The sequence below is a fragment of the Topomyia yanbarensis genome, chromosome 1, assembly GCF_030247195.1.
Source record: "Topomyia yanbarensis strain Yona2022 chromosome 1, ASM3024719v1, whole genome shotgun sequence".
NCBI classification, from domain to species: domain Eukaryota; kingdom Metazoa; phylum Arthropoda; class Insecta; order Diptera; family Culicidae; genus Topomyia; species Topomyia yanbarensis.
The window spans coordinates 207,606,918-207,626,262 of record NC_080670.1 but is presented as its reverse complement, the minus strand read 5'-3'; the positions used below and the strand labels follow the sequence as shown (position 1 = coordinate 207,626,262).

Below are 19,345 nucleotides of genomic sequence, written 5' to 3'. Positions count from 1 at the left end.
TTCCCCTTTGCTGTCTCTAGTTTCTAGTTGCTGACGACGAGAAGGCGGGCGATTCCTTCCGACCGCGCGGTAAAACAATAACAGCGTTCTCTTTCGGCTTCTGTTTACTGCTCCGGTAGTGGTTCTTTGGAAAGGTGAGTTCTTTTGTTGGACAGTTCCTAGCAAAGTTGGTAACCACAATACAGGAAATCAGTGTGGAAAGCTTCCCTGGGAAATCCTTTGTCCGTTCTACTTCGCTCATCGATTTAATCGGAAGTGCGGAAGAGCTTGGTTCGTTTGACTTATCATTCACAACGAGACCTGCTGGTGCTTCCGGATCCTTAATACTGTTTTCAAAACTATTCGTCCACTGAAATCCGAATTACGATGGACGTCGATTTTTTTAGGTTCGTTGGATTTCCAGCTATTCTTTCAATTTTGAATATTGGGCAACCGAAAATACTGTTCAAATATTGAATTATAATATGGAAACACTGTGTCTTCAAAAACTGTACTATTAATTTATCCGAAATCAATTATTTATTCACTTATTGTCTCATTTACTCTTAATCTTATTTATTGTTTAATCCCCTTTCTTGTTTTATTATGAGTATGGTGACTGTACTAAACATTTTTTCCGTTTTTTCGAACATTTTCCAGAAATTGAGTCTGGTTTACATTACCACCACATTAATTATTTGCCGAACGAGGCACTTCGCTACACAAGCACACAATTCACTTTTAACGAATAGTGTAATGAAACAGTTCTAATCACACACTTTATAAGAGAAGCGCCTAATGATTTTATCAAAATCTCAACACTTATTTTTTCGCAAGCAAAATTGTACCATTAATCCTAAAAATAATTACAAACATCACACCTTACCCAAGACTCAAACCGTTTTCCACATTCTCAACCATCACCGTCAGCACCGTCATCATCATCAGCATCGACATCACCACCACCGAATCGATTCAACCGCGCACCAGCACCCGCAGTCAGCCGAGCCAGCAAACAATTAAAACCAGTTTACTACGATCGGTTTGTGGTGATGGTGATGTTTTTGCTCGTTCGGTCCGCCGGCCTGTGCGAAAAGTGAATGGCAGCTAGCAGCTGGGCGACTTGCGTTGCGATCTCAACCAACCAACCAACGACTGGACGGCGAAGCGCAAACCCGAACTCCGAAGCCTGTTCACCACTTCCAAACCACTTCCGAGCGGTGTGGTTTCAATTCATCGTCTTCGTCGTCGTCGCTTAGAGCAATTTGTGAGGCGCCGCCTATTCTTAAGCTACACGTGATGGTTTGCGGTGGTGTCGTGGTCGCGATCGCCGCCGAGTTTCCATTCTAGTGTTGGTGTGTGACATTTGCGTTTCTTCTTGGCGGTTGTGTGTTAGAATCCTCGAATAAACGAAGAAAGAAAAGAAAAAACTATTTCGCAGTGGATTGTGGCCCAGTTCTAGCTCTTCGAACGTGGAACTGAAGGAGAACCAGCCGCCCGATCGACCGACCAGGAAGACTAGAGCTTGGTTCGTTCGATTTTATTTGTTGCGCGCGGGGAACCAGTTTTTTGCAAGCCTTCTTTTTATTTCTCTCTTCTGTGCGCCACCACAATCGAGCTAGGGCGGTGGGTCGCAGGCAACGAACGTCCCGATTTTGCACCACTGCCGCGTAATGGAAAGCAGCGAACATTTGGTCCCCTTTTATTGGAAGTGATAATTGAATCGGTCAACAGGATCGATAATTTACCTGCTGGTTTGCTAAATAGTAAAAAAGTTGTGCAACTTTGGGCTTCTCCCCAGAAAAAAACCCACTTAAGGTCGGTCGGCCGAACAAAAGGCAGAAGAAGAAGGAGGAAGCACCGAAAATTGAAATTAAATTGTATTAATTCTGAAAGTGATAAACAAGTGTTTGGTGATTGTGTGTGTTTTTTCCATAAGTGACGTGAAGTTCCCCTTCACTATTTTAGTGTCCCAGCCAAATGAGCCAAAACAAAATCCGACTGTGAAGTTGTGAAGATATTCAAGACGGGGTTCGCTGCTTCTAGCAGTTTATTCATATTGAAGTCTCCTCGAATCATTTGATTCGACCACTAAACGGGGGAAGCGGTTGGTGAGATGATGAAAGTCCAGCTGGAGGACCAGCGGTTGCTGTTGAGACGACGACGTCGTCGAAGAAGACATCACGTTTTGATGGATGGTGGCGGGGGTGGATCCCGTTCGCGTACTGCCGCTGTCAATCGCAGTTGGCGGTTGTCCAACTCTACGCTGATTGCGGCTGTTGTTGTTTGTGTAATCGTCGCCATTGGCAGCTGGGCCGGTGTCGGTTGTCAAGGTGAGTAGTATATAGTTAGTGGCTACTAAGCGAACGAGACTCGGTAATTGACCGGCTTCGTGCCGGTTATTTTTTTGAAAGTTTTCGGACGAATGAATGGTTCCGCAAGAGTTTCTCTTTGGATTTTGAAAAGAGGTGTGGGTTGCTATGAGCAACGAGTTAGAACCTGTCGCGATTTCTATTGAAGGAAGTTGTTTGATGGCTGATTCATGAATGATTGAATTTAGACCGTTCTTGACCTACTTTCCGATAATAAATAAATGGCCTGAAACTAGATGTTGATAATATCAAACACAGAACAAAATGTTATTTCGTCATGACAAACATGCCGGAAATCGATTCTCTACAGTATATTTGAATTGAAATTGGGGATTTGATCTAGACAACACAGAATTTGGACTGATTCATCTGGATTTATATTTTAGTGAACCGAGAGACCGAGCAGGAACACGCTAAAAAAACTCCAGAAAGAGTACTGTGGAGAGAAAATTAGCATTTTTGGCAACGTGTGCCCCGACATTGTATGGCAACACGTCCAATGCTATAAAGATAGGCAGTTGTTCGATTAAAGTCGTTTTCGACAGCTAAAACCAAATTCAGACTATTTAAAATGTAGTCTTCGCAGGTCTCCCTCTAGAGCCCCTTCAGTGTACATCGAACGTGCCAAAGGAACCATCAAAGATCGAAAAACGAAAAAAAAATCGAAGAATCGAATCGAAAATTGATCATCAAATCTAAAACCTAGAATCGAACATCGACCATCAAAAATTGAACAACGATCTTCGAAAATCAAACAGAAAAGCCTCAATCGAATACCGAAAAACGAACATCGAAAATAAAAGAACTTAAAATCGAACATCGCAAAACGATTATCAAAAATCAAACATCGAAAACGTATAATTAAAAATCGATCATCGATCATCAAAAAATGGAACAGCGAAAAGTTAAAATCGAAAAACGAACATCTAAAATCGGTTCCCGACTATCGAAAATAGAAAAACTATAATCGATCATCAAAGATCGAACATCGAAAACCTAGAATCAAAAATCGGTCATCGAAAATCGCTCATCAAAAATCGAACATCGAAAGCCTAGAATCGAAAATCGGTTATCGAAAATCGATCATCAAAAATCGGTTCCCGACTATCGAAAATAGAAAAACTATAATCGATCGTCAAAAATCGAACATCGTAAATCGCTCATCAAAGATCGAACATCGAAAACCTAGAATCGAAAATCGGTTATCAAAAATCGATCATCGAACCTGAAAAATCGAACATCGAACATACAAAATCGATCATCAAAAATCGGACATCGCAAATCGGTCACCGAAAATCGAACAGAGACAAGCCTTAATCGAATATCGCAAAACGAACATCGAAAATCGGTCCTCGAACATCGAAAATAGAAGAGCTTAAAATCGATCATCGCAAAACGATTATCAAAAATCAAACATCGAAAATCAAACATCGAAAACGTATAATTGAAAATCGATTATCGAACATCGATCGTCAAAAAATCGAACAACGAAAAACTAAAATCGAAAAACAAACATCTAAAATCGTTTCCCGAATATCGAAAGTAGAAAAACTAAAATCGATCGTCAAAAATCGAACACCAAAAACCTAAAATCAAAAGTCTGTCATCGAAATTCGATCATGGAAAATCGAACATCGCAAAACGATAATCAAAAATCGATTATCAAACATAAAAAATCAGACATCGCAAATAGCACGTCGAAAATCGAACAACGGAAATCGATCATTACAAATCGATCATCAAAAATCGAACATCAAAAATCCAACATCAAAAACCTAGATTCGCACATCGATCTTAAAAAATAGAGCATGGAAAAGCTAAAATCGAAAATCGTTTCTCAAATATCTAAAATCGAGCATCGTAAATCGATCATCAAAAATCGAACATCTAAAATCGATTATGAAAAATCGAATAATCGAAAATCTAAAATCGATCATCAAAAATCGAAAATCGAAAAGCGATCATCGGAAAACGAAAGCCTAGAATTGATCATCGAAAATATAAAATTGATCATCAAAGATCGAAAAGCTAAAATCGAAATTTTTTAAAAACGAGCATCGAAGGTTAGTTCTCGAATATCGAAAAGCTAAAATCAATGATCGAAAATTGAACACCCAACATCGAAAATCGATCATCAAAAATCGAACATCAAAAATCGAAAATCGATCATCAAAAATCGGACATCGAAAATCGATCATCCAAAATTGAAAGTCAAACATGACGAATAGAACATCGAAAATCGAACATCAAAACTCAATCATCAAAAATCGAACATCGAAAATCGCTCATCAAAAATCGAACATCGAAAACCTAGAATCAAAAATCGGTTATCGAAAATCGATCATTAAAAATCGAAAGTCGAACCTGAAAAAAATGAATATCGAAAATCAAAAATCGCTCATCAACAATCGAATATAAAAAATCGAAAATTGATCATCAAAAATCAGGCATCGATAATCGTACGTTAAAAAACGAACATCGGAAACCTATAATCGAACATCGATCATCAAAAATCGAGTAACTAAAACCGAATATCGAAAATCGGTTCTCTGATATCGAAAATCGAAAAACTTAAATCGTTCATCAAAAGTCGACCACTGAAAACCTAGAATCGATAATCGAAAAGCTGAAATCGATAATGGAAAAATCAATCATTGGAAAACGAAAGCCTAGAATCGATCATCGAAAATATAAAATTGATCATCAAAGATCGAAAAGCTAAAATCGAATATTGAAAAACGAGCGTCGAAAATTGGTTCTTGAATATCGAAAAGCTAAAATCGATCATCGGAAATTGAACATCCAACATCGAAAATCGATCATCAAAATCGAACATCAAAAATCGATCATCAAAAATCGGACAACGAAAACCTAGAATCTAAAATCGATCATCCAAAAGTCGAACATAAAGAATCGAAAATCGAACATCAAAAATCGCTTATCAAAGATCGAACGTCGAAAACCTAGAATCGAAAATTGGTTATCGAAAATCGATCATCAAAAATCGAACCTGAAAAATTGGTTATCGAAAATCGAACATCAAAAATCAATCGTCTGAAATCGGACATCGCAAATCAAACATCGAAAGCCTAGAATCGAACATGGATCATCAAAAATCGAACAGCTAAAATCGAATATCGAAAATCGATTCTCGAATATCGAAGATCGTAAAACTTAAATTGATCTTCAAAAATCGAACATCGAAAATCGATCATAAAAAAACCCAACATCAAAAACCTAGAATAGATAATCGAAAAGCTAAAATCGATTATGAAAAATGGAACTTCAAAAATCGAACATCGAAAATAGATCATAGATCTCTAATCGATAATTGATAATCGAAAATAGACAATTGATCATCAAAGAACGAAAAACTAAAATCGAATATTGAAAAACGAACATCGAAAATTGGTTCTCGAATATCGAAACACTAAAATCGAACATCAAAAATCGATCATCAATAATCGGACATCGAAAACCTAGTATCGAAAATCGATCATCCAAAATCGAAAGTCGAACATGAAGAATCGAACATCGAAAATCGAACATCAAAAATCGAACATCAAAAATCGATCATCAAAAATCGAACATCGAAAATTGATCATCAAAAATCGATCATCGAAAATCGATCTTAAAATATCGAAAATTGATTATCAAAAATCGGACATCGATAATCGTACGTCGAAAAACGAACATCGGAAATCTATCATCAAAGACCTAGAATCGCACATCGATCATTAAAAATCGAACATCGAAAAGCTAAAATCGAAAATCGGTTCTCAAATATCGAACATCGAAAACTTAGAATCGAGCATCGATCATAAAAATCGAACAACTAAAATCGAAAAACTTAAATCGTTCATCAAACATCGAACAACGAAAATGGATCATAAAAAATCCAACATCGAAAACCTAGAATTGATAATCGAAAAGCTAAAATAGATCATGGAAAATCGAACTTGAAAAAACGAACATCAAAAATCGATCATCGAGAAACGAAAGCCTAGAATCAATAATCGAAAATAGAAAAATATTGATCATCAAAGATCGAAAAGCTAAAATCGAATATTGAAAAACGAACATCGAAAATTGGTTCTCGAATATCGAAAAGCTAAAATCGATCATCGGAAATTTAACGTCAAAAATCGATCATCAAAAATCGTACGTCGAAAAACGAACATCGGAAATCGATCATCAAAAGTCGAACAGCTAAAATCGAAAATCGGTTCTCAAATATCGAAAAACTAAAATCGATAATCAAAAATCTAACATCGAAAAACCAAAGACTAGAATCGATCATCGAAAATATAAAATTGATCATCAAAGATTGAAAAGCTAAAATCAAAAATCGAAAAAAAGTAGTCGATAAAGAAAAATTGAACATTGCAATACCACAAATCGAACATCGAAATCGGCCATCGCACATCGAAAATAGCAAAGCTACAATCGATTATCGAAAATCGAACATGAAAAACCTGAACTCGAACATTCGAAAATCGAACATCAACATCGAACATCGAAAATCGGTCATCGAATATTGAATATACGAAATCCAAAATCGAATGAAATTCATAATCCTAGATTCAAAATCTAAATTCGAAACGCTAAATTAAATTTATTTGACGTGTTTGATGCCGCTGCGAATACATGTCTTTCCAGCTGTCGTCTATCGTCGTTGTGCTGATTTCTTAACCGATCTTTTGTGCAATATTTTGTAACCCGCCAGGGTAACAATTTTGCACTGGGTGGAAATATACCCTTTTTTTGCGTATACACTCCGTAGAGTGTATTGTTTACGTAAAATTATGCTCACCGCTGTTCGGTACCGTTCACATTTAGTTGTAAATTTTTGTTCATTTTCGCGTTTGTGAACGGTTTTATTCGTACAGATAGGTTAGATAATTTTTGTTTTATGTTTGTGAATTAGTAACATAGGGCTTAGGTAGGCTACCGCTCTCCTCTTGCAAAAATTCGTGTGTACTGGTTATGCTGCTCATCGTTGACAGCTGTGCGACAAGGCGGTTGGCGGTTTGTGATAGTCGAGTGCGGAAGGCGGCCATCGTGTTAGAGTGAACAGAAAGTGACGGACCACGGCTACAATCAGACGTCCAGGAAATTGCTGTGGTTTTTTTCGGGACAGTTTCCCGCCACTGTTAAATAGTTTAGTGCGCGCATGCGACGGTAGATTCCCGTCGAAAGTGCCGGCCCGTGGTCCGGGTGCTAAAGAAAGTGTGGTGCTGGATCGCCGTCGGGGGAAGCTAATTATCAAGGAGCTTTCGCTTCCCCGGCTAACCGTAAAGGATCCAGACGCACCATTCCGCCCTCGCTGGGAAGGATAAGCCGAACGAGCCTTGCTCTCCTTCCCAGCTAATAGCCAAGGAGAGCGAAGCAGGGTGGACAGCGGCTCCCCCTGGGAAGAACACTGCGGTGTCTTCCGGGATTCTTTGCGGGGAGCAAAGAATCCGGTGATTCGTCACCACCGTCGCTAGGGACGTTCCAACAAAGGAGCAAAGCTCACCTCCCTGGCTAATTGTAAAGGACCGCTGCCGGAGCAGCCAACGTAAATAGGGAGAACTCGGCCGTTGCTGTCCCGGCCGGTCGGAAGAAGCCGCCCGCCTTTCCGCCAGCAGTAGCAGATCACCAGCAGCAGCAGCAGTTGAGAGAGTAGCGGGAATAAAAGTCGGTAAATTTTATAATTATTTGTTTACTTTTTCTTGTTGTGTTACGAAATCCGAAAGTCTTGGTAGAAGCACCTAGGCCGCCCTGAAGTAAAGGGTACGCCGGGCAAATAAGAACCCGAGTAGCGGGGAAACCCCTACTTACAATTTTTAAAAAGTTCTTTGAGCAAGGCACGAGTTTCCGGTTACTTGGAAAGTGCCAAGATATTTGAAATAGTCACCGGAACTATCGTATTGTTTCGCATCAACAGTAATATTTTCACTGATCGACCCAGATATATACTCCGACGATCCGTAAGCACAAACCTCTCCGATTATACGTCAACTAGCATTTCGCAGAAAGAGCAAAACGCACAAATTAAGGCAGTGTATACCGACTCAAAAGCGACCGAATCGGGCAATAGCTTAGCTTTCACAAGGCAGCAACTTGGCCCCGCTAGTGTTCGTGCTATTCTTCAATGGCGAAATACTTTGGACATCGAAGTCGCATGACCGGTCTTGTCTCACTGGCATGACACAGAAAGTTTTAAAAAGTAGTAGTGTGCAGCAAAGATAATCCAAGATGTTGTCCCTTCTTCACATCCCCGTCACTCAACGATCTTTACGCCGACTGACGTGCTTCAATCAAGATTTCATTGTACGGCGGTTGGATTCAACGAACCGTTATTAACATGTAGGCGAACTCTCAAGGATCTAGATTCGATTTCGGATTAACTTGATAAAATAAAAAATAAATTAATTAATATAATAATAAAATAGTAAAAGAGTGAATGAGAAATCGAATGAAAAAGTAAAAGAATAAAAAGTAAACAATTAAACTCGAAAATCAACAAAACAAGCCAACAGATTCGATAATGATTGCAACAGTTTAAAATTTGCGTATGCTTTATTTCAAAATTGACCGAAATTTGCCCAATTCCTTTTTAGAGTGTATTGTTTACATCCGCTCAGCTGTGTACTTGTCCAGATGGAAGAAAATCACCAAAACGTTTGCGAAGGGATTTTAAAACAGAAGAAGCTGCCACAATTCCCTTCGAAATACCTGATTATGATATGCGCTTGTGGCAAACCTTTTTCGTTTTTCACCCTTTTCTGTAATTGTGTGATATGTAACGGCAGCAGGGGCGCTCTTTCCAGATCAAGCCGTGAAAAATGTTCTCGAGACCTGTACACATGTACAGTGCAACGCGAAGCGTTCTGGGAACGTGCATTATGCCATTAATAGGTTTCTACCTGAGACGCGCGTCTCGAACCGAGAGCGTACCATGGCGGCCAGGACACAGCTTCGAACAATGGAATCGAAAAACCCGTTTAACACAATATCGTAAAGAAAAAAAAACTAATGTTTGAATATTTTAAATGAGAACTTCCCCTTAAAAGTATACGTGGGCCTTTTGACATCTTCGAGTAAACAGAAGTCCCGTGTGCGATGTCACTGAAAGTCAAAAAAGTTACATTTGAGTACCTTCAGAAACTTAAAAGTTTGAACGATAAAAATATTAGCAACTTCAACACAGGAAATGCACATTGGTTTCATCTGTCAATTGGTTGTAGCCTTACATTTCAAAAAAAAGATAGTTATATGATTAAACCTTGAATTTAGGATTTGCCTAGAAGAAAAGCAGATGACAGTAAACCTAAAACAAAAAAGAGGCTTTCAATTTCACTGGCTCGATGCTTTTTGAAGTCATGAATCTAGCTAGTCTTTTTTAGGATTAGAGGGCAACCTGAGCGATACGATCAGACACTCATTTTCCGAAAATGTAACTTAAATATGACTCAGCCCCTCAGGTAGACCATGAAGAAGCAAGTCCTAGGACAGTTTCTTCCTGCTCTAAACTGGAACGATTTATCCACCCGGTGACTTCCTGGAACGTTTGAAATTTTTAACGCCAACCTGCCGGTCAATAGTCTCTGGACCGCAAACATTCAAGAATCTAATTGGCAGCATAACAAACGATGAGAACTGGAAGAGACCACTAGGGTACCCGATTGAAGCGGTTTGGATAGGGGGTGTGGAAATGCCAGCTTCCTGTAATGAACAATACCCCTACAAAAAATTTGGCATCACATTATCATCAACATCATCGTAGCTGAACAATCCGTGTACTCCGAATCAGGATCAAAATAATATTAGATGTTCAGATTGCTCGATCTAGGAACGCCATTCTCCAGTCCGCGCTTCTCTATTTCGGCATTCGTGCTACATGCCCAGCCAACTGCAATCTGTCTATTTTCCAGCCATCCGATGTTAGCATATTTGTTTACTTGGTACAGCTCATGGTTCATGCGTCTACATCCAATTATTACTCTAGTGTCAAATATTGAGCGCAGCATGTTTCTCTCAAACAAACCGATCAGTACGGAATATTAACGATTTGTGAAGAGCAAGTTCTGTTTGCGTCTGTAGATTACGGGACTTTACTTGACTACGAAGTGCATAGACTGCCCTATTCGCAGCCGCAACATGTCTTTTACCTCGCGGCTTACATCGTTATCACAAGGAAAATTGTCGACAACCTCGTACCGTATCCCATCGATTTTCACCTCGAAACCAACACCGTTCGGACAGGAACGCTCTCTATCAGCTCGAGTTTATAGTTTGTCAGATTTTCGCGGCCTTCTTTTTAAAAGGCACAAATGCCTCTTGGACTGCTCTGCGATCAACGCCAATGATGTCGATGTCAGCGAAGCCAAGAAGAAGTAAGATCTCGCGGTGATGATTTCGTTCCTTTACATAATAGGTCCTCATATCGCAGAATCAAGCACTATGTTGAACTATAAATTAGAAAGTGCATCGCGCTGCTTCAAATTCTTTAGTGTCACAAACAACGCTGGATGAGCCAATTCAAATTTCAAAAGAGCCTTAAACATCTATGTTGATGTTTGATTTTGACCCATCTAGCGACGTAAGAATCAGCCTGACCGAAAGCTTTTAATCTACAACGGTTTGGTTCGTTTCACTGAATCGTACGCCGCTTTGTAATCTGCTGAGTCTGAAATTTATCCCCAGAATTAATCCAGAATGGGTCGCAGGGTAAAGATCTGGTCTATCGTTGGTCGTAACGCTATTTAGGATTCATCACAAAGAATTCGACCAACGGGCGCCATCTGCTAAACAGCACATGGAAAAGTACCTTCAATAGGCGGCATTGGGATCGTTGTGCGCTTTAGCTTTTAAGCCTTCTTGAAAATACATGTACAAGAAACTGTGCATTTTTGTATATTCTTTTTCGTCGAGGGAGTGTACAGTTTCACAACAAGATCGATTCCGAACACGGCTACTTTCACTTTTCAGGAACCTAACTTACTGTCGAAAATCTAACACTCTTCATGCCTGATGAAGAACAATTTACCAATGCATTGCAGATGCACACTCACCGGCTTCGTAACTTCGCACCGATTTGCCTCATCGCTCGCAGGTCTGCTTGCACTCTTTTTTATTTTCATCACCGGTACACACATTGTAACACGTTACGCGATAGAACAACCCGAACCTCCGTACTCCCCCGTGATTAATACGGGCAACCGACGCCACCGGCAGCGGCTCCGGCCCCACCGTGGAGAAATGGCGGTTCCAATTTGCGAAACAAAACCCTATACAACACACGCTTTGATTGCGCGTTCGCGCAAAACCATGATCCAATTTCTTGCCGCGGGCCCCTCCGTCTGACTGTCTGTCTGTCTGTCGGTGTGCGAATTTCTGTATGCATATTATCGACTGGTGTTAAGGGGGTCTTCGCAAGGCCAGGAAATTGCTACTGTGTGCTACTGACAGCCAAGTTTACATGTGCTCTGTTCAGATATCGCGATGGGGGGCCACCCACTCTAACCTGTGTGGTGAAGAGTTCACCCCACAGCCGAAACACAAAAACTCGCAAAAGTTGAACACTAATGGTGCTTAATGGCACAGCAAAGTGCAGTCGACGGAGTGCACTCGATTTCGAGTCATCGCCGCAGAAGAAGAAAAAAAGCGTCAGTTTTGGGTGGAATTTGGAACGAAATTTGCGGGTTCGTCGTCGTAGCAACCGTCTCGGTTGAAGTCACTGCCGAAGCAAAGCAAAGCAACATAGTAGGCATTGGTGCGCGAGTCATTCATTTCGTCGGTTCGAGAATTAGGTGTAAATTGGTCATTTTTTTCGAAATCTAATAGACATTAGTAGGCTTCGCTTCGCGGCGCCAGCCGAGATTATGCAAACAGAAAATGGACGTTTCTTTTGGAAGCATTTTTTTCTTCAATTTTTTTTGCTATCCAGCTACCCATGCGTCAGTGAGCTACGGTTCGATCCGTCGTTCTGATCGGTTCGTTCGCTTCAGCTCTATCAGCCATGTCCTAATAGGTTTTTCGCGCCATTGGCCAACGGTGGTTGTCAGCGCGTCCATCCATTAGGGAATTGTGAAAGACGGATCGACCGATCGGATCGAACGGATTGATACAATGGCGGTGCTTTCAAATGCGTCGATTTGCGAAAGTTTTTTTTACCCGGCGGTGCGAGTGTGAAATGAGGGCTCTAGGTACCGGTCCTAGTCGGACGCACGTGTACCGCTGAGGTCGCCGGTTCATCGGCTGTTTCCAATCGATACTTTTGCAGCATGTCGGATTTGAATTTCCTTGGCAGTTAGTTTACGGGGTCTATGCGAAATGTTCAATTCAATCAATTGAGTTATTTGAAATTTAATGTTGTTAACAATTTCCTAAACCATCTTTGCTGGTTTTGAAGCCTTTACTACATACATACTAGGTCAGTTCAGTGCATTGGTGGAGTTAATCCAACAAAAACGTAGAACTATTGACGTGAAAAGCTGTGGGGCAACTACGATTCGAGTTAATTTCAATTTCAAAATCAGAAGATGGTTTCAACGTTGATCGAATTATTGCAGAATATAAACAATGTTTCCTCAAATAGGGGACCATTTTTTTTCGTGTAGTCTGTCAAAACTAACACACGCTATCCACCAATCAAAGGAGCCCTGAAGCGAAAGATGACTGGCAAAACCCGTTGAACAAAACCCTTGCCCACAGATTGACCTAAATTACCTAAATCTAACCGAAAGTGTAAAAAGTGTCACCCCGACCGTAGGGAACGGTTCCTGTCATTAGCGACGACATGTGAAAATGGAAAATTTTCATGACCACGAACACTTCCTCTGCTCGGCTGATATCGCGTCGCATTTGGTCGACGGAGACACGGGGATCAAATAGCTACGACTTAAGGACGGAACATCAACCGGCAGCAAGACACGAAGCTTCGTTTTTTGTTTGTCCATTTAGGTACAATTACGGATAAATTCAAAAGACAGCTATAACAGTACAAAAACATACACACGATATTACAAACCACTCTGACCGACAGTGGCAGCAAGCGGTTTCACTGTAACCAACGGCAACGGTCAACCTTATTACCGTTTGTTTGTTTGTTAGCGGCGCTTGCGGTCAGTAATAATGATGACGAAATATGAATTGTACGTTGTTTTCGGGAGGAAAACATTGATGTGATTTTATATGACTCCGTCAGCAGAGTTGTCATAAAACATAAATGCTAGGCACTTGTTCTGCACTCTCGCGGGTCGTTCTCACGACACAAGTGCTGTTACTCAGTTTGTACCAGTGAATGTCAAATGTAATAACTGTCAGCTTTCCGTCGGTCGTTCTGACGGTTTCATAAGAAAATTTCGAAATCGTTGACATAGGGCTAGTTGATGGTTTACGTCACGCTGAAATCTTGTTTCTCTCAGACACTTGTTGCTGTATAGTATGTAACCTTGTACTCCTAAAAATTCAGGAGAGGTTATACATAATCGGTTTAGTTGATAATTTCCCAAAACGAGGGCTAAACAACAAACTAAGCTAGTCTGAACTTCCAACCCGATCTCATAACTTAGAACCGTTATTCCGAAAAACATCAAACACATTCAAAGTTTCTTATTAGTTTCCGGCATCACCTTCCGACCCTCATTTGCACAAACCCCCGGAACTCATCAACCGTCAGCCATGAGATCATTTCTTTTTCACACGCGCAAACGCCTACTTTGCTTACTAATCTGTACTCGAAAAATCTTCTCGCAGTGGCAAAATTCGCGTGCACGACTCCGATAAAAGAAAATAGAAAAAATGCTTTCCGCTCCTGCTTGACTCTAATCCGTCCGCTCTAAACTGAAATTACTCTCTCCTTTTTATGGTCCCCTATTCATTTGGTTTAATGATTTCAGGCCCGTAGCCAGGAGTTTATTTCGGGAGGGGCTTAAAAAATTATTGTATAAAGCTTTTTTATTTCGATTATACAGGTTTTAACCTTGTGGCCTCTTTTTGGGTTAGAAAATTTCTTTAGAAAAATTTCTAACCCTACATGTGCGGGATTGATGAACGAACCGTGATGAGCTGCGTAAAAGGTAATCAATTTACCAACTACGCTTTACCCGTCCCTGCATAAAGCTTTTAGTTCTAATTACTTCATATTGTCACTAGAAACTAAACGAAATTTTGAAAAGTTCTTAATGAAAACAAAGCCAAATCTAAGACAATCCATGTTCTTTGTCACAAGAAAGGCTATAGTACATCAACGAATTATTGATGTTTAATTTGATTTTTATTATTTATTTTTATTTACAAGTTACAATTTACTCTCGTTGCAACAATGGATATTCTAGAGTTCTCAGTATTTATGCGCTAACCGAATATGACAATCCTTGACGGTGCTGGAAAACGCAAGGTGTTCTAAGCTACACGTTTAAAAGGTGTAGATGACGCTAAATCGAAATGAGTAGAAAAATATCCATAAAATGTTCGATCGAAGAGAATGTCGAAATTTGCACAAAATCTTCTGATTTAGCAAACGAATTGTAGATGGTTCAACTTCTATTTTCTTGATCTGGCGTCCTGTAACTATTACCAGTTCTAATGCATCATGCTAACATAATTTTTTGGCATACCCCAGTTAGGAAGGAGGATCTTTGGTGATCAATAGGATCAAAATATATGGGTCATTCCACGTCTGATTTACAATCAAAATTTGAATTCCTTCCATTTTTTTTTCTTGCATTCATTAGTTAAAATAATTGACACGTATTTTTTATTTTGGCTAAATATGATTTTGAAGTTTATAACATTGAACATTTTTCAATCACTTATAACTCGGAAACGATTCGATATATGGAAAAAAATATTAAATAAAAAAGTTGTGAGCTTACTGAAAAAAATAGCAATTTCTTTTTGTTATATAACTTATGAAATTTGCAATTGTTTGAAACAAATTGAATTTTTTAAAGTTGGACCAATTTTTTACTTATTATTTTCTTTAAATATTAAAAATCATGTTAAAATAATTGTGCAAAAATTTGGGAGTGGATATCAAAATACTTTGCGAGATATTACAATTATAAACTTAAAACAAGGCAATTTTACACCAAACGCCTAGTGATAGGCCTATTGTAATTGAAATATCTCGTACAATACTTCGAATTTCTTTCTGAAATTTGTACACAATCTTCTCGATATAATTATAAATTATTTGAAAAAGCTAAAAAGATTTTTTTGGCTCCACCCTGAAAAAAATTTGTTACTAATATTTGCATAATACATAAATTATTTAACAAAAACAAATATTACAAAAAAATCCGCCGAGATCTTCCGAAAACGCAGCTTTTATTATTTAATGCTTTTTTCCAGAAATCTAATAGTTTCTCAGTTATGAGGGAATGAAAAATGTCCAATTCTATTAAATTTATAAAACTTTAAAAAATCACTATATTATTAAAAGTCGATATTTGTATGTATGTGATTTATGGACTCCCAAACGGCTTAACCAATTGCCGTAAAAATTTATGCATAGTAGGAATTTGTTATGGAGCGTGTTTGTGTGCTATTGGTGGGGATTATCTGCCTACAAGAAGGCGCTTCGGAACAAATTATGGTTTCCTCCTATTTCGTTGAAAGTCGCATCAACGTGCGATGGGTATTAGCTAGTACTTTATAAAGTTCAAAAACTCATAACTTGAAAAAAAAAATCAAATTCAGCCAAAGTAAAAAAATCGTGTCTATAATTTTCAGCTAAAGAGTGCAAAAAAATTGAAGGGAACTAAAATTATAGTTGTAAATCGTGGAATGACTCGCATTCTGCAAATTTAAGACTTTTTTGGGGGTATTCTCATGTCAAAAGCAAATATTTAGCAAGTCCCCCGAAATCAAATTTATTTTGATTACATAACTATATTAAGAAGATTATGTGAAAAATTCAGAATGGAACTCGAAGTGTTACGAGACATTTCAGTTATAACAGGCCTTTCGCTGGGCGTTTAGTGTAAAATTGCCATGTTTTATGTTTATAATTGTAATATCTCGCAAAGAATTCCACTGCCAAATTTTTACACAATCTTTTTAACACGATTTTAATACTTAAATAAAATAATAAATAAAAAATTTGGTCCAGCCTTAAAAAAATTCAATTTGTTTCAAGTAATTGCAAATTTCATAAGTTATATAACAAAAAAATTGTGATTTTTTTTGGTAAGCTTATTTGAAAACGCAACTTTTTTATTTAATATTTTTTTCCATATATCGAGTCGTTTCCGAGTTATCAGTGATTGAAAAATGTTCAATTTTATAGACTTCAAAAGTTCAAAAGCGAATAACTTGAAAAAAAATATAATATTTAGCCAAACCAAAAAATACGTGTCAATTATTTTTAGCTAAAGAATGTAAGAAAACAGTTTGGAAGATGCTTGACGTTTATATTAAGCGCACATTGCTCTAATCTATTACAGAAATTCAATTTGCGTATGTTTTAACTAACTTTCTTTATTCAGGCCAATATCTAGCATAAAAGGAGTTTTGTTAGATACCATTACTAGCGATAAATGTTAATTTTGGGACAGTTTTTGTACTCAGTTTTCTATGAAACTTCTAATTTTTTATTATACAATTCGTTTACTTGAGTCGGTTCAATGCATTAGCTAAATGAAGCCTTGAGTCTTTAATATATTTCCACGATGTAAACAATGAAAATGATAAAACGCTAATGGTTGTCCAACAGATCTCGTGCGATTGACCTGTTTACTGATTGAGAAATATTTTTCATAACCAACTGCGTCTTGGTGGTCGTTCATATCTATCTTGTACACTTCCGTATTATTATCGTGGTAACTGCTATGGACATGGCAGTTCGCGAATGTCTGATTTCATTTTTGTTTTGTCCCCTTACGGGCCACCAGTGTCGACTTCCTCAATGATGATGCTGACTGTTAATTTTGAGATACTAGACGCAGTTTTTGCCGTCAATATTATATGAACAGCAGCCACAAATTTGGCAATTGTTTGTTTTTCAGGTAATCGTATTGGAGACTATGGATGTGCAAAGATGTAACGTGTATGATGATATTATCGCATTGCGTTTTGTGCGTGCAGGGTCAGCTAGGACGAAATCCTAGCTGACCCTACCCGTCTAATTCCTAGATGAGTCCTTTATAATAAATTACATTTTTTCCAAATGTGACAGGAATCTTTTAATGGCCACGGTGCAAAGAAGTTAAGTTTGTTTATTGGGGCTTTAACCTCCTGGTCGTTCGCCCGCGGTTCAAGTAAGAGGTATCAGATCTTGTAGACGAACATTGATTTTCTCATCATCCATATATATGAGAATCAACCACGTATTACAAGTTGCAAAATGACTGGTTTCGCCTAGGCTAATTTGTTGAGTAACATAAGTACTGAATGCCTGACAAGGTAGAACTCGTTAAAGGCGATGTTCGTAAGCATAACCTCTATTTTCACCTTCAGCAAATATTCCCCATCATGAAATTCGGTTATGCAAAAATTCCAGAAGTCAATAGCCTCCACGTTTGGCTGGAGCACCACTTCTTGCTTCTACGATTCAATCATCCGACGGATCACCCCAGCAAGAATTAAAGTAACAGTTTCTTTTGTTCTTCCGACGAGTCACACAATATGAAAGGAAGTGTGTTATCAGACTCGGCATACTGAGTAGATATCGTGACCGATGTCTTCGGTGGCTCGAAATAGCAATCTTCCTCACCATTCTCCCATTAATTTGTTGAAACCAAACAAGATACAATTTTTTTACGAGTTACCGAAAAACATGTTGCTTCTTAAATTTATTTTTGAAAAGTTTCGGGGGGGGCTTTAGCCCCCTAGCCCCCCCTCTGGCTACGTGCCTGAATGATTTAAGACCACCCCAGCGTTAAAAGTTCCCATCACCGAGCTCGAGTTAAGGTGGAAACAGTTCAGCACGGTACGGAAGAGAACGTGTCAAAGACAAAAAAAAAATAAACCGGTGGAACTGCTGCGCGAAGCTTCAATTAATACCTAATTAAATCGTAGATCATATCTTGTGTGGAGCGGATGGGAAGTTCGTCCAAACCACAGTAGGCCGGAAGATGCCCACTACCAAACCGGCTCGGTTGCTTGCGAAGTGTGTTCTGTATCCGAGGGGTTAGCAAATGCATTCGATGCGGTTCGGTTTTGACGGGTGTTTTTCTTGAACCATTGGAGAGCCTCCACCAAGAGCTTTGATAGTCGCGACGAAGCTTAATTGCGTTGAATTAAATTAGAAAATAATAGGCTGACCCTCAAACAAATAAAAGTGCTGTAGATTGCTATCTTATAAGAATATTTTAACAGAATAACTATTTGGAAAAAGACATTGTCACTCTTTAAATAGATTAAGCGATAGTAGAACCATCAGCGTGGAACTGATTTTTATTCTCATTAACTTTTTGGTCCGAGTATGAAGAGTTTTCTTTTCAAATAGTTATATCCATGGTATAACGTTTTCAAAGCTTATAAATCCAATTTAGAAATAAATAAAAAAATCGCAGTCACATCGTCTTCCAACCATCTTGGGAACATGTACATTGTCTTCAGCAAAGTTGTTGGAAATGCTGTTGCAAACAATATTGTAATGTCCTGACTTATTAACAAAAAATACTGCATAAAACATCAAAGTTTTATGTATTTTTGGCATCAAGATTGTGAAATTTAAATAAACGTAATTGATGAATGGCTCTCATAAGATGAATGAAAAACAAATATAAATCGATTTTTGCTAAATTTTGAAAGCATTGCGTTATGATATAAATGAAGGAAGGACAATTTAGTCAAATTTAAGCAAAGTGAAACGGCATACTGTCCGATCCATGTTTCAACTTCGCTATGATTTCATCGGCAATCAGAACTTCTGTGCTTCCGGGTGTAAGTAGGGGTTTGCCCACTACTCGGGTTCTTATATAAATTTTTCCGGCGAACCCTTCTTTTTTTTTATTTCAATTATAGAGGTTTTAACCTTAAGGTCATTCGCCTCTTCG

The 19,345-nt window shown here is 38.6% G+C and overlaps 1 protein-coding gene across 1 annotated transcript in view; it reads left to right on the top strand.

Annotated features, from left to right (window-relative positions):
* Positions 1–1,193: 1,193 nt before the first annotated feature.
* LOC131689801 (sushi, von Willebrand factor type A, EGF and pentraxin domain-containing protein 1) overlaps positions 1,194–19,345 on the top strand; it is an 89,305-nt gene continuing 71,153 nt past the window's right edge. The window contains exon 1 of the mRNA XM_058975111.1: positions 1,194–2,312. Within this exon, the coding sequence (XP_058831094.1) occupies positions 2,096–2,312 (217 nt within the window). The 5' untranslated portion in view covers positions 1,194–2,095. The remainder of the gene's footprint in view (positions 2,313–19,345) is intronic.